The sequence below is a fragment of the Enhydra lutris genome, unplaced genomic scaffold (genome assembly GCF_002288905.1).
Source record: "Enhydra lutris kenyoni isolate GAN:26980312 unplaced genomic scaffold, ASM228890v2 scaffoldscaffold5, whole genome shotgun sequence".
Lineage (NCBI taxonomy): Eukaryota > Metazoa > Chordata > Mammalia > Carnivora > Mustelidae > Enhydra > Enhydra lutris.
The window spans coordinates 5,593,213-5,608,196 of NW_019154089.1; the positions used below are offsets into that span (position 1 = coordinate 5,593,213).

General features: G+C 39.7%; 1 protein-coding gene across 3 annotated transcripts; it reads right to left on the reverse strand.

Moving 5' to 3' along the window:
• Positions 1 to 327: 327 nt before the first annotated feature.
• Positions 328 to 11,974, reverse strand: LOC111140908 (chromosome unknown C5orf24 homolog). Of its 3 annotated transcripts, none has more exons than XM_022493169.1 (3): positions 11,704 to 11,926; positions 4,388 to 4,817; positions 328 to 1,780 (listed from the first exon to the last, which is right to left on the reverse strand). In XM_022493169.1, exons 2-3 carry the CDS (start codon positions 4,812 to 4,814, stop codon positions 1,746 to 1,748), a joined length of 462 nt encoding a protein of 153 aa, XP_022348877.1. In that variant the 5' UTR covers positions 4,815 to 4,817; positions 11,704 to 11,926; the 3' UTR covers positions 328 to 1,745. The 3 variants fall into 3 exon arrangements, with proteins under 3 accessions (XP_022348877.1, XP_022348878.1, XP_022348876.1); XM_022493170.1 differs by having other exon boundaries at positions 328 to 2,699; positions 11,704 to 11,912; XM_022493168.1 differs by having other exon boundaries at positions 328 to 4,817; positions 11,704 to 11,974.
• Positions 11,975 to 14,984: the final 3,010 nt, after the last annotated feature.

Below are 14,984 nucleotides of genomic sequence, written 5' to 3' on the forward strand. Positions count from 1 at the left end.
AGTGAGTTGCCGAGGCATCCCACTACCTGAATTTTTTAAATTAAGATCAACCACACTTAAAATTTAAATATAACCCTATGGCAGAACTAGTAGCCTGCTGCATCTTAATAATGAGAAGAAAAAGCAAACAACATGAGATCTATTTATAAGTTGGGATTTTAAATTTCAGATATATAAATATTACTATTTTGAGAAAAACAAAAGTATAGAGGGACAGATTTCAGAAAGCACAGCCAAGAAAATATGAGATCCTGTCATGATAAAGGTTTACTTACCATCCGTCCACTTCACAAATATTGTGCTAAGAAAATAAAGCAGTAAACATAATTGGTTTTAAAGCAGACTTTATTAATAAATATACATCCATATGATGATGTAGATACAAATCATGAACACTACTCCATTCCCATACACATAATTGCACACGAGTAGCTCAAGTTCATGGACATAAAAACATACACAGTATCTATTCGGACTTTTTACAGCAGAGGACAGCGTGCTTATATCAGTTAATTGGTAATTATTTTCTCTGTAATTATCTGTGGAAAAAGGAAACTGTGAAACTTAAAGAATCAAAGTGGTCTGATTACTATAAATCACACACTTGATTGACTATAGCATTAAATTTTCCAAAAATTAAATACATTGTATGTGAGAGTACAGGTTTACCTACTTTGGAGGAGGGGGAAGGAAAAGCAAAGGAAAGATTTAGATACATCCTAGAGTTTAATAGCATATAGTTAAGCCATAATAAAAACAAAAATATAATAGCATCTCAATATTTTAGGTCCAAGGAAAAGTTCTGAACTGTTGTGAATTTTTATATTATGAAGGGGTAAAATTTTACTGCATATAGAGACAATGACCGACAGAGCAGCAGGTATCGCCAACATCCCCTGAATTATTTTTTAAAGCTTCTTAGAATATAAAGAAGAAGGTTTTTTGTTTTTTTTTTTTACTTTAGCTCATACACTGGTTTTTCTTACACTGGCTGGATCACCTTTAACCTAATAAACGGATCCAGATAATCGTTTTTTCCTCCTTAACTCAAAGAAACTCTATTACATCATGAAAATATACATGTAGATTCACACAAACATCAGTTTGGAATGAAGATTACTTTTATTACTTTAACAGATATTTTCTTTTAAAAAGTAAATAAAAAATATAAAGAATATTTTAGTCTAATTGAACACTGATTTTAAAAATGTCCCCAAATATTAAAAATTAATCAGATACTTATTTTCTTCCAATACATTGTGCCAGTATTTTTTTAATATCCAGTGCAAAACTCCAAAGATAGTATCAAAATCATCCCATACTAAAGATTAGTTATGCAAGGTTATATCTGTCAAAAAATGAAAATTTCATCTGTATTAGCTGCTTATTTGTTAATATGATAATAAATAAGGCATGTTAAAATAGTTTTCAAAGAAAATAGTAAAGCAAACTTACTTGGATAGCAGATCATTTTCTGACCAACAGTTTTAATATAGAATAGTGAAACCTATTTTGTGAAGAACAGAATTATACAATATAAAATTAGCAATTTATAATTTCAAGGAACAATCACACAGTTGGAGGAAAGGCCAGTTTTCCCCAACTGATTATATTAAAGTATAGGCAATTGTTTAACATGCTATTTCAGTGTTTATCATGACAAGAGACAGTGTTACAAAAGATGCACAATGTAGTCTTTATAGAGAAGTAAAAATATTTTATATTTTAAGACTTCATGTTATCACTTAGATGTCTTTCTCTTCAGCATGGCACCAATAAACTGTTCACAAGGAGAAAAGGAAGTGGAATCAGGAGATGCTCACCATCATACAGATCTAATACTCCAGGTAAATGCTTACATGAACAGAAAATTCAGCTCTCTAAACAATGTTACCATTCACAACTGTAGCCATTTGCCCCCTTTTTTTCCTGGGACATAGCTCCTGATATTAATAAACACTGTTATGAACAGAATTCCTTTAGCTGATTTCACCATTTCATTAACATGTATACAAAATTCATTATACAATAATACACCTGCTTTATCTTCTGACACACAGCACAGCACCACTGAGTAGATGTGCTGGAGGATGGGGAAAGAGGCAGGGCAATGAATGAATGAAGCAAAGGCAAGAGAAAGGGAAGGGTATGTACAACAAAATCAGGAACGAAAATAAACTGAAAGGGAATTGTCAAACAGACATAGTATAAAACAAAAGTCAACCAAATCCTTGACAGTGATCTATATTACCCTACCGTAGAACATTTAATGAAACAACTGTTTTCAGGAACTCAAGAGGATTTCTAAGTCACCATGTGCTGAACAACAACTTGAGAAACAGCTAAATGACAGATATATATCAAAAGTGGATAAACATATGAATAAAGATGTAAGCATCTGCGTGTGTCAGAAGTTATACTGTTCTGAGTAAATTATTCAAAGTTTTATATTTTAAGCTTCTGCAAAGAGAAACTCTTGTAGCAATTTAGCTGCCAGAATGTCACAACCGATTATATAGTCATCCAATATTGTTCTCTATGGTTTGTGCAAAGCTAAAATTGTTGAGGTCACTGTCTTAGATGCCAGTGGAAACACAGTCCCCACGTACAATATAACACCTCTTACTGTAAAGAGCAGCATTAGTCCAGCTCATTGTGTCAGGTATCACTGGAACACCTGAAAGCTTGCTGCTTTTTTCCTGATGAAAATGTACGAAACATGACATCCATTTGCAATGAGAGTTTGCATTAACTGAGAGCAAGCCCAAATAACACAATGTGTGCCCTTTTAAAATTTTAGTTATTTAAAAAGTTTTTGGGTCCTGCAAATCTACACTAGAATCTCAACGGCATTTAAAATTCCACAATTTGAGTGGAATTTTCTTTTTTCAAATCCAAAGTTTGTAATAGTTTATTTAGAAAAAACTCAGAATAAATAAAATGTGTATTAACAAAGACTATCACTTTCAGAAAGGGGAGAAGAGTGATTTCTCTCTGTCCCTATCATACACATCTACACAATACTTTTTCTTTGCTATCTTACTTCTAAAGCAAACATTGCTGGAAAAGATTTTCTTTTGGATGAAGTGGTCCCACTGGAGCCACAATTAGATTTTTAATTAAACTACTCGACATATTTCTACATGATTCATGCATAGATGGATTCCTATATATTTCTTAATATCTGGGTTCTGATAGACAATTGCATTTTGTTTATACCAGTTTTAGACTCTACCATTCAATTTGTGTCCTTTGGTAGATATAAACCTGAAACCACAGTAAGTGCTAATGCAATGGGACAATTTCTCAGGAAAAAACTAAAAAATTTTTGAATAAATGAACAACATTAATAAATGTTTTAAGTATAATGCTTTAAAACTAAATATTTAAAGGCAAAATGTAGTGACTATAGCTACATGCAGACCTTAAGAATATTTCTTTTTCTATTATATTAAGTATGCTATTCTCAGAATGCATATTTCACCGGAAATGTAATGTGCAGTTTTTCTTAAAAAGTTTAATTTTTCTGTAAATATGAATTGCCTGTAGTGTTTGGTATATATGCTCTCAGACAATTAAAGATACACAACGTATCAATGTTGAAAGGCAAACACAAGAATTCTTTTAGGAATAATGGTTAAATCAATTAATACCATGTAAATCAATAAAATAAAATAAATAAGCTTCTGCTGCTTAAACCTAGAACATTAAAAGATTGTTAACATCTGAAGTCTATGGAAATGCCAAAGCATACAAATATCTGTGTCCTGTCTCATGAAAATAAATGTTACAAAAACTCACAGCCATTACCTCAAGTAATCCTGAATCATTAGTTTGCTTTGTTCCATCAGTTAAAAATACCTTGGATATTATCTTTATATTGTAGGCTTACTTCACAAACTAGTAGGTATAATGGTTTCAGTTGTTTAGCACATAAAGCATTTATTTAGAATGGCCCAAAAGGAGTAATGAAATATGAGACACAACCAGAACTCTAAAGGAAAAGCAAAAATGACTTAGTTAGGTATTACACTTGAACCTATATACAAATACAATGCCACTGCTCATGCCCTGAGTGCATCTGTCAGCATATGGCAGTTTCTGAGCAAAACCAGGAAAACAAATCAAACAGGAAAACAAATATGGAAAGCCCAGGCCACAAAATCATCTATGTCAAAATAAAACCAAGAAGCTTTGGGATTATTCACAATATTCCTTCTAAACCTGGCCCTCCTTTCCTGCCTCATTCACTCACTGGGTGGCTTGACTTCGCTGCTGGTTTCCTCTACCCCATGAACTGCTCTGCCATGTATCATAGGGTAAGGAAAAGCAGCGGTGCCACAGCCATAACCAAGATCGGCAAGACGGGACAGAGCTTTAATGCTACCTGGAGGTCTCCCTGGGCTGACTTTGTATCCGGCAGCTTTAGTTGTACCCAGAGGTCTGCCTGGACTTGTCTTAAATCCAGCTGCTTTGGTGGTTCCCAGGGGTCGGCCTGTGCTGGTACGGTATCCTGCGGATTTGGTGGTTCCTGAAGGTCGGCCACGTTTACCAGATCGGTTGAGATTTTTCTTTTTCTTTAGTTCATCTTTTATCTCTAGACTTCTGCCACTTGTAGTCTGCAAGTGTGTTTCATTTAATGGGTCTTGCCTCTGACAAGCCATTGGTTTGTGGCTGACTGTGTGGCTATATTTGCTTTGCTGGGAGGAATATAGGTCAAACTGATCAGCAGCTCTCATGGAATCTTCATTGAGGCAGGAAGGCTTGCCAGGCCCACAGAAAGCCGGATTACTGCTGGCAACAGGATGCATCATTTTCTACCAAAAATAAAAGACAAATATGCATAAATACACATATACAAATATATACCTGTATGACAGTATTCAGTGGGAAAATAGTCTGTCTTCCAAAACGGATGCAGGCTACCTAAAATTAGACTGACAGGCAGGACTCCAGACCACTTATAAACAAACACACATCAGCAGATTCAAAGATACTTGTTTTCCTCAACTTAATCAAGTGTATGGACATAAGTCACGCAAGATAACTATAATACGCATTAGTAGCCATAATGTTCTCTGCTTAGGAACTGGAAAAGTGGCTAACTAGGGAATAAATCTGTTACATTTTATAGGTTCTTTTTTCCTAGATTATGAAACCCTGAAACAGTAACAACAAAAACAAGAACTCTTATTAACAGTATTCCTTTTTTTTCATTTGCCTAACATTCTTAGAATATCTTCTTTTGGCCCTTTATTTCTCACATATACACTTCTGACCTAGCCACAGTTGCCACAAGGTGGACATTTCTTCCTTATAATTTATTATTGATATAGAACCCTCAGTGTAGGGGCAGTTGAGTAGCTCCGTTCAGTTAAGCAACTGACTCAGTTTCGGCTGAGGTCATAATCTCATGGGTCTTGAGACAGAGCCCCTGCTTCACGCACCGCGCTCAGCAGGGAGTCGGTCTGCAGATTCTTTCCCTCTACCCTCCCCTCCCCCACTCGCGCATGCGCTCTCGATCTCTCTTGCTTGCTCAAATAAACAAACCTTTAAGAAAAAAAAAAAAAAAAAAAGGATCCTCAGTGTCTGCTACACTTTACAAATCACGGAATGTGCCAAGCAAAGAACACAATCTCTCAAGATACTCCCTTTAAATTAACTAATCTATGAAAAAAAAAAAAAACTAACCCCCCCAAAACAAAGTTTTAACCCAAACTATCCAAACAGGAAGTCCGAATAAGAAAGGTGAACAAAGGTTTCCATTAGCTAAAATGAATCTACACTTATACAACTGAGAATTACACTACAAAAATATGGGTAACAATCAACAAAAATACTTCCTATTTTAAAGGTATGATTATCAAGACAAAAAGCTGCATGTGCAATTTCTTCCTGATCATAAATATGTGTGGATCTTCCTCCCTTAAAAGAGCCCTGTGACTAATTAACAATGAGTCCAGTCTCTGTTTAGTCTGTGAAGACATCCCTGTGATTTTTTTCTCTTTATAAAGTATATATTATGACCGGTACCATAACAGGCCAGCGCTAAACAGCCATATCATTTAGACGCACAGAAAATGTTTTTTTTTTTTTTTTTTTTCCTTAAGACTTTATTTGATAGAGACAGAGAGCATGAGCTGGGGGAGAGGCAGAGAAGAAGGAGAAGCAGACTCCCCACTGAGTAGGAAGACCTACGAGGGGCTCAATCCCAGGACCCTGATTTGGGACTTGATCCCAGGATCCCGGGATCATGACCCAAACCAAGGGCAGACATTTAACGGACAGCCACCCAGGCGCCCCAGAAAATGGGTGAACTAAAATATTATATTTCAATAAGGTAAAAAAAATAAACATATGGGTTCCAATTCAGATTTAGAAAGAGTCACAGGTGTACAGTAAGATCTAGCCCACTGGGCACCTGGGTGGCTTAGGGACTGCCTTCGAGGCTCAGGTTATGATCCCAGAGTCCCAGGATCAAGTCCCGCAACAGGCTCCCAGCTCCACGGGGAGTCTGCTTCTCTCTGACCTTCTCCCCTCTCATGCTTTCTCTCTCTCTCAGATGGATAAATAAAAAATAAATAAAAATTAAAAAAAAAATCTAGCCCATAAGCTGTTAATGTTTGCCTATACCACACATGTAAAATCGCACCAAAACCTCAGTTATAAAGGCAAAAGGAAATGGGAATCAACTCACAGAACTGAAAATCAACAGATACAGAGCTATTCACCGGCTGGCTTAAAGTCTTTTTTTTTTTTTTTTAAAGATTTTATTTATTTATTTGACAGAGAGAGAGATCACAAGTAGGCAGAGAGACAGGCAGAGAGGGGGAAGCAGGCGCCCTGCTGAGCAGAGAGCCAGATGTGGGGCTTGATCCCAGGACCCTAAGATCATGACCTGAGCTGAAGGCTGAGGTTTAACCCACTGAGTCACCCAGGCTCCCCACAGCTGGCTTAAAGTCTTAACTATAAAAGAATATCTACAATGAGAAGCTATTTGTTTACAGCAGAAGACTTACAGACTTGAGAACACAAAACAAATTAAATGAATTACACAAATATTAAAAGGAGTAATTCTTTGCTTAATCCCAAAGATACAATTAGAAATAGGTTATTATCACTTCACCAGCTCAAATTCTAATTTCAGCTCAGAAATAAAAACAGATCAAGATGTGTTCCAAATGTAGTAATATTAGCTGAAAGTTAAGTTTTTGAACATTTCCTGTGTGTCACGTAATAAGGTTGGCATTTTGCACAGTATCTGATTTAATCCGATCGCACAACTCTATGAGGAACATACTATTATTAGCCCTATTTTACAGAAATGGGAGGGATTTTTATCAATTTGCCAAGGTCACACATTTGGAAATGGTAAAGCCAAACAGGAATTCAGGTAATCTGACATCAGTACCAACAATTCCAGCATAATGTAACTACACCAGGGTTTCTCAATAATAGCACTGTCATTTGAGTCAGATAGTTCTTAGGGTTTGGGGGGGAGGTGGTGTCCTGTGTATTTTAAGATGCTTAGGAGCACCCCTAGCCTCTACCCACTAGATGTCAGTAGCTACACTCTCTTCTTCTCCCTCCCAATTTGACAACCTAAAGTTTCTCCATACAGTGCCAAATATTCCGGGGCGGGGCAGGGGGGAGGGTGGTGGAGTAAAAATTCACCCCCCACCATGAGAATGACCCAGCTATACGAAAATGAAAACCTAAGAACCACTTTAAAATATTCCTGTTCTGGGGGGTGCCTGGGTGGCTCAGTGGGTTAAGCCTCTGCCTTTGGCTCAGGTCATGGTCCCTGGGTCCTGGGATCAAGCCCCGCATCAGGCTCTCTGCTCCACAGGGAGCCTGCTTCCTCCTCTGTCTCTGCCTGCCTCTCTGCCTACTTGTGATCTCTGTCTGCTAAATTAAAAAAAAAAAAAAAAAAAAAAAAAAAAAAAATTCCTGTTTTGGGGCACCTGGGTGGCTCAGTCGGTTAAGTGTCTGCCTTAGCTCAAGTCAGGATGCTGGACTCCCAGATGGAGTCCCACATAGGGCTCCCAGCTCAGCAGGGAGTGTGCTCCTCCTTCTGCTTCTCACCCCGCTCTCATGCTCTTTCTGTCTCAAAAATAAAATCTTTAAAAATAAAATAGGGGCGCCTGGGTGGCTCAGTCCTTAATCATCTGCCTTTGGCTTAGGTCATGATCGGGGGTGGGGATCATGATCCCTGAATCGGGCTCCCTGCTCGGTGGGAGGCCTGCTCCTCCCTCTCCCACTCCTTGTGTTCCCTCTCTGTGTTATCGCTCTGTCAAATAAAATCTTTAAAAAATAAATTAAAATATATATATTTTTTAAAGATTTTACTTATTTATTTTGACAGAGAGAGATCACAAGTAGGCAGAGAGGCAGGCGGAGAGAGAGGGGGAGCAGGCTTCCTGCTGAGCAGAGCCCGATGTGGGGCGTGATCCCAGGACCCAGAGGCTTAACCCACTGAGCCACCCAGGCGCCCCATATTCTTGTTTTTTATTCACCTCTTTCGCTCATATTTCTCCAAATATCCACAAAATCTTTCTGTTGATAACATCTACAAAGTCAAATAGATTTGTTTTCCAAACTGAAGAAAAGCCAATGCTGGAATCTGTGAAGGGACTAACCACATTCCTTTTCCCTTGAAATTATAAACGAATTGAGACATATAAACAGGAATTTCACAGGAATCAAAATACTAGTCTATTGCCAATAAAGTTGGACTAGAGACCACATGCAAAAACAAAGATAAACACAGACCTCTGAGAAGATTTTAAGAGAAAAAGTGACCCCCTTTTCAATTTTATCATTCAGAAATCACCCTGCTGAACGGAAAACTTTAGTAAAAAGAGGTAGAAAGGTATAAGTTCCCATCTACAACCAGCACTGACAGTAAAGGAAGAAAATGTTTCTTCCTACAGTCTATTTCAGTGCTTTACATTTTATGCCTTTTAAGTTCCTATCATTAATTTACCAAAACCTTTCCTCTGGATCTTACTTCCCTTAACTTTACTTCCTCTTAATTTAGCAGAACACTCACCATATATTAGCACTCAAGATACAGAGCCAGCTTAGAAAGATGTGGCCATGTATCTTCTACTCAGATACCAACAAACACTGAAAAAAACAAAAACAAAAACAAAAACAAAAAAACCCCACACTATTTAAAAAGTAGACCTGTAGGGGCACCTGGGTGGCTCAGTCAGTTGAGCGTCTGCCTTCGGCTCGGGTCATGATCCCAGAATCCTGGGATCGAGCCCCACATTGGGCTCCCTGCTCAGTGGAGATCCTGCTTCTCCCTCTCCGGCTCCCCCTGCTTGTGCTCTCTCTCTCTGTCAAATAAATAAATTAAAAAAAAAAAAAAAAAAAAAAAAAGTAGACCTGTAATTAAAAAAAAAAAAAGAAAGAAAGAAAAAGAAAAGAAAAGCACCCCTCACCAGTTCCTTTAATCTTCTCCAGGAATTCAGGCATTTGGTTTGTATTATGTTAATTTAGTTCTGACACGGCTCACATTTATTGAGAGCCAAGTCCATGCAAAACACTGTTCTTAGCACTAGAACACAAAACAGGAGTACAGTTGTTTATTCCAACTGAAAAACAATGAGGCACTGACTTAAGGAACATTTCTAAGGGCAAGTCTTCTACATGTTCTATGTTTTCCTTCCCCACTACAGTAAAAAAAATCAGTACAGTATTGCACTAACTCAATAACTGATTAAGACACTAGAAAATAGGGGCGCCTGGGTAGCTCTGTTGGTTAAGTGTCCCACTCTGCACTTCGCTAGGGTCCAGATCTCCGGATCATGAGATAAAACCAGGTGTGGGGCTTCAAGTTGGGTGTGGAGCCTGCTTTTAAGTTTCTCTGTCCCTCTGCCCCTCCCCACTCTGCTCACCCACACCCTGAGCTCTCCATTTTTCTTTAAAAAAAGAAAAAAAAAAGTTGGAAAAGAAATTAATCTACTATGACAGTTACTGATGTAGTTAACTAAAAAGGAAACAGAGTTAAAACCCACCCTTTCTACTTTGAAGTTCTACCTTTTCAGATGGGAATCAATCAACAGCATTAGATCCTTTTGTGCATCATCATCTACACACACATACACAAGATAGATGTTCATAAGCAGTATTTATATATACAAGCATTACTTAATCCTACACTTATTACAATGTCTCCTACTTCAGGGCTTGGCGGCATACTGTTCTTTCTTCTAAGAATCTTCCCATAACACAGTACAGAGTTCAATGAAAGTATGCAGGCCACAATTCTTAAAGAGAGAATGAATTCATTTCTATAAAGTTTGGACTGAACGAAAGCCAAGAGTTACATAACTGAACGTGCAGCCTATCAAAGGTTAACTACCTTTAAAAATAGTTCACTGAATATAAGGGAGTCAACTAAGAGCTTCTATATATTTTAACTATGACTAAATTAGAATTTTTAAAACACACACTGGAGCGCCTGGGAGGCTGAGTCGGTTGAGAAACTGCTGATTTCCGCTTGGGTCGTGGGATTGAGCCCCAGCGTCCGGCTCCAAACTCAGCGGGGAGTCCGCTTCAGATTCCCGCTCCCTCTGCCCCTCCCCCTGCCCCCTACAATAGATAAATAAATAAATCTTTAAGGGGAAAAAAAAAAGCACACATTAAAACTTGCTATCTTTGATACTGTTTTACTGTGTTTAAACTCGGAAGTCTCTGGGTGAGCCATTCTTTACGAAATAATTCTTTTCCCTTTTCTTGACTGTGGTACTCATTACTGCCAACATAAAGAACTATGACTATTTTTATTAACTTCACAAAGCACTCCTGAAGCTTTCTAAACACGGAGAAAATCTTCCTTTCAAGAAATCCAAGTTGTGGTCTCTTCCAAAGATCAAACATCAAACAATTCTCAGATTTATTTCAGGTCATTTGGGTTGTAACGATTATATAGAATCATATGTGTTTTTATAATTCTAAATAAAAGTCCATTTGTGACCCACATTACTCAGAAAATCTATTCAGCAACAGCCAAAATAAATGCCAAAAGCCATGCAGCCTGTCCCACCACAGAAAGTTTTGATACCACGACAGATCATAAATAACGGCCTTCTTTGTCTTCTCTCTACCCCTTAATTGTGCCCCACGGCGCAGTTTCCCCCGTACCAGAATCCTTATTTGACAAGAGGCGTTTGAAAATGTATTAGCTGTTGTAACCAAAAGCGATTATTAATGCATTAACATTAACAACTTTGGAGAAGATACACGCCCACACCAGAGAAAGAGTCGCGTACCCTCCAACAACCAAAATTCATAGCCCGCTATCCTTGCACTTGGGAGTTCTTCGAGCGGCAGAAGTCCACAGGCCACTCCATCTAGACGTCCATCTCGAAGCCGGCAGGCTTTAATTTAACGAGGGACAGGGAAGACTGCTAATTCTGACCTCTCAAAGAAAAGAAAAGGTGACCCCCTCCCCCCCCGCCGGAGGCAGTTCCCCCCGATAATGGCTCCACGCCGAGGGACGAGCAGGCTACGTCCGGGGCCCCTCCTCTCGCTGCGGGCTGGGCCAGAGCCCCTCCTTAGACGTGGGTCGGAAACCTCTTCGCACCGGCAGGCTGGGCACCGGTTCTCGCTGCCTCTTCGCCTTCTCCAAGAGCTCCCGCCGCCCCAACTCTGCTCTGAGCCAGACTGACAAACCCCAGCGCACCCACCTACCTTAGCTGCTGGTAACCCGGCCCCTCAACGAGCCCAGGGGTTGCCCATCAGCTGGGAACCTTACGCCGACGCCTCTCCCTTCCCAGACCGTCGCCTCGGCACTGCGCGAAGAGCACAAGTCAGAGAGGCAGGCAGTGAGGGCGGTGGCGGCGAAGTGGACGCTAGCTCCCAGCTCTCGCCGCGGCCACCGCTCAGGGTCCTGCCCCAAACGCAAGAGGAAGAGGCCGCCACAGCCCAGAACTGCGAGGGGAGGCGTGCGCGAGCTCGCAAGGACCGCGCACGCACACGCACACGCACATCGCGAGACCCAATCTCCCGCCGACGGCCAGCACGCAAGCCTGGGGAGGGTAGCCGGCGGAGCCAGGCTGCGCTTGCGCGTCGTGGGAACGGGTAGGGGGCGGGGCTTAGGCCCGCGCGGCTCAGGCTGTGAGGCAGGCAGTGCGGGTCGGGTGGGCTGAAGACACAGCCGAGGGGTAATAACTTGCTTACAGGATTGATGTTTCACCCCAATTCTGTGATGTTGGAACTCCTACTTGACCCCATTACTCAGATTACAGGAGTCAGGATTTGAATCCAACTGTGTGATTCCAGAAAGTGTGCCTTTAATCGCTGTTGGTAGAGATTAATGCCTAATGTGTCATATGCTTTCCAAAACATGTTGAAAGGACTTAGCTCCTGCCCTTTACTGGTTGTGGATAGGTGGGATGAGAACTCCACCTGCTAACAAAATGGGTAATATTCAAATAATAATAATGCTATTGGACCCTCAACCCTAGGAACATGTGATGATGAAAAGCTGCATTTTGTGGGACATGCTATAATTTTTTAAAGTTTTTATACTCATGACCTCAGAACTGCCATATTCTTCATTACACCAGCACAAGAACTGGGACTAGAAGTAGTTTGCTTACAAAAATCACCCCCTTTATGTAGTTATTGTGAAATTTCTAGCGTATCAGTCATCACGTACAAGCCACTTAAAGGGGCTGGTTTCCCCAGTTCTTCACGCTGTGAATTTGAATATGCTAGAAAGGATAGGATCCAGAATTAGGAAGACTACCACTTTACTAGGTAGTGCTAAGAGGCTAGGGGTGGTGTTTCTCCTTTTTGCCTATGCAGTGAAGACTGTTTTAGGAATTCTGAGCACTGAGTTCTGCTTTGAGCACAGCATCTGTCCAGGCACTGCTGCCAGTAGAAAAGACAGGAGCAACAGGAAAACCAAATACAGTAAACAAGCTAGTCCATTCATTTTCTGGCAGGTATAATTCCCTAAATACAATTCTAAATATGCTGACTCATTACTTCTATGAAATAATACAAAACAGAACTGATTAGACCAGTACTATTCATACATAAAAGGAAAATACCAATGTAGAAGACAGCTGAAATATGTACAGATTGGAGGACATATTAAGTACCCTTCCAAAAAACAGTAAAACAGGTTTTCTCAAGTCCTCTTTTTCATTCTTGAACTGGAATTTGAAAATGCACTCTAGCACTCCCATACCATGACTATTCCAGATCCATAACTCTGTATTTTGGTCTGAAATGGCATTTGTACATAAAACCACTCAAGAAACAGAAACTTTTGTCCTAATAAGGTCCGATGATTTGCAGGCCCAATGGAGAGGTAGCCAGAATAACAGATGAAGTCAGACATTGCTGGGTTTTGAATGCCTCTCTGCCATTTGTCTCCTATGGTACCTTGGGCAAGTCACTGTTCTTTCCAGAAGTTCCCTGTGTAAAATGAAGACAATGTCCTCCTTGCAAGGATAAGAAATTAAATGAGCTAATGGGTAAAGATAGAAATAGAGATAGATTTAAATCTAGGTCTACTACTTATTAGCTATATGATTTTGGACAAGCAACTACTCAATTCAACATATACTTAATGCAAAGTCCTGGGGATACAGGACTAACAGGGCCCCCGACCTCAGGGAGTTTAGATTCTGGTGAGGTAGACAAAAATGCAAGCTGATAGTCAGAATATAATGTTAAATGCAGTTAATTTGTTGTTTCTTTTTTTTTCTTTTAAAGATTTTATTTATTTATTTGACAGAGATCTCAAGTAGGCAGAGAAGCAGGCAGAGAGAGATAGGAGGAAGCAGACTCTCTGCTGAGCAGAGAGCCCGATGTGGGGCTCGATCCCAGGACCCTGGGATCATGACCTGAGCCGAAGGCAGAGGCTTTAACCCATTGAGCCACCCAGGCGCCCCAATCTGTTGTTTTCTCATAATCATCTCAGGTTGGCCTTAATGAGATGCTTCAGTACACACAGATAAAATGTAACAACTAGTCCTGAATGTAGAGGCTTTTTCAAGAGCAAAGCCATTTATCATCACTTAAAGAGCAACACTTTTAAATGTCATACTCTGACTTATCAACCAACGTTTCTTCTTCAAAAGTATATACCCTTGAAATACAATATGAACTCGATCCAACATTCTTAATTCCTTTTCCAACAGCTTCAGCCTGGCTCTGAGCAGGCCAGATCAGATAGACAGATGACCAGCTTATAAGATTTTTGAATGATAAATGGTGGTTGTACACAAGCAAAAGGAAGGCCATAACAGGAATATTTGTCTAGAGCCAGGAGCTGGCTGTCTCCAGAGACCTTTGAACTGTGGCAATAAATGTTCCTAAATACTTTCACTTGAACTGAAAGATACATGAAGAAAAAAATGAATCTTACTTTCTAGACGTTAGTTTATCAGTAGCCATGGACTGTCCTCACTAGGTATACAGCTTATAGCAATATTGAAAATAAGAGCAATATGGAAAGAGAGCATGAAAAAAACCCATACCCATTGTAATGGTAAGAGTACAGATACTTACTGGATGCTTACCATAAGCCAGGCACTATCTTTATGTGTTTTAAATGTTCTATTTCACCTCATCCTCACAACAACCTGAAGAAAGATATTATCACACCTATTTACATACAAAAAAGCAAACATTTTAAAGCATTTAAGGAACCTGCCTCAAGTTGTTCAGGTACCCCAATATAGTAAATGTATTTATAATTATGTGTGTGAGCTGTTTTACCAATGTTGTAACCAATATATTTAAACACACCATGTCGTGAAACAACATATTATAAAAGCTACTAAAATTTTTTTTAAAGGATGGGGCGCCTGGGTGGCTCAGTCAGATGGGTGTCTGGCTCTTGATCTCAGGATCCTGGGATTGGCTCTGTGCTCAGCGGGGAGTCAGCTTGAGGATTCTCCCCCTCTCTCTTTGTCCCTCTCCCAGCTCACAAGCACTCTCTCTGAAATAAATAT

Excerpts from the sequence above, each read along its gene's own strand:
- LOC111140908 (XM_022493168.1), bottom strand. The coding sequence starts at position 4,814 with ATGATGCATCCTGTTGCCAGCAGTAATCCGGCTTTCTGTGGGCCTGGC.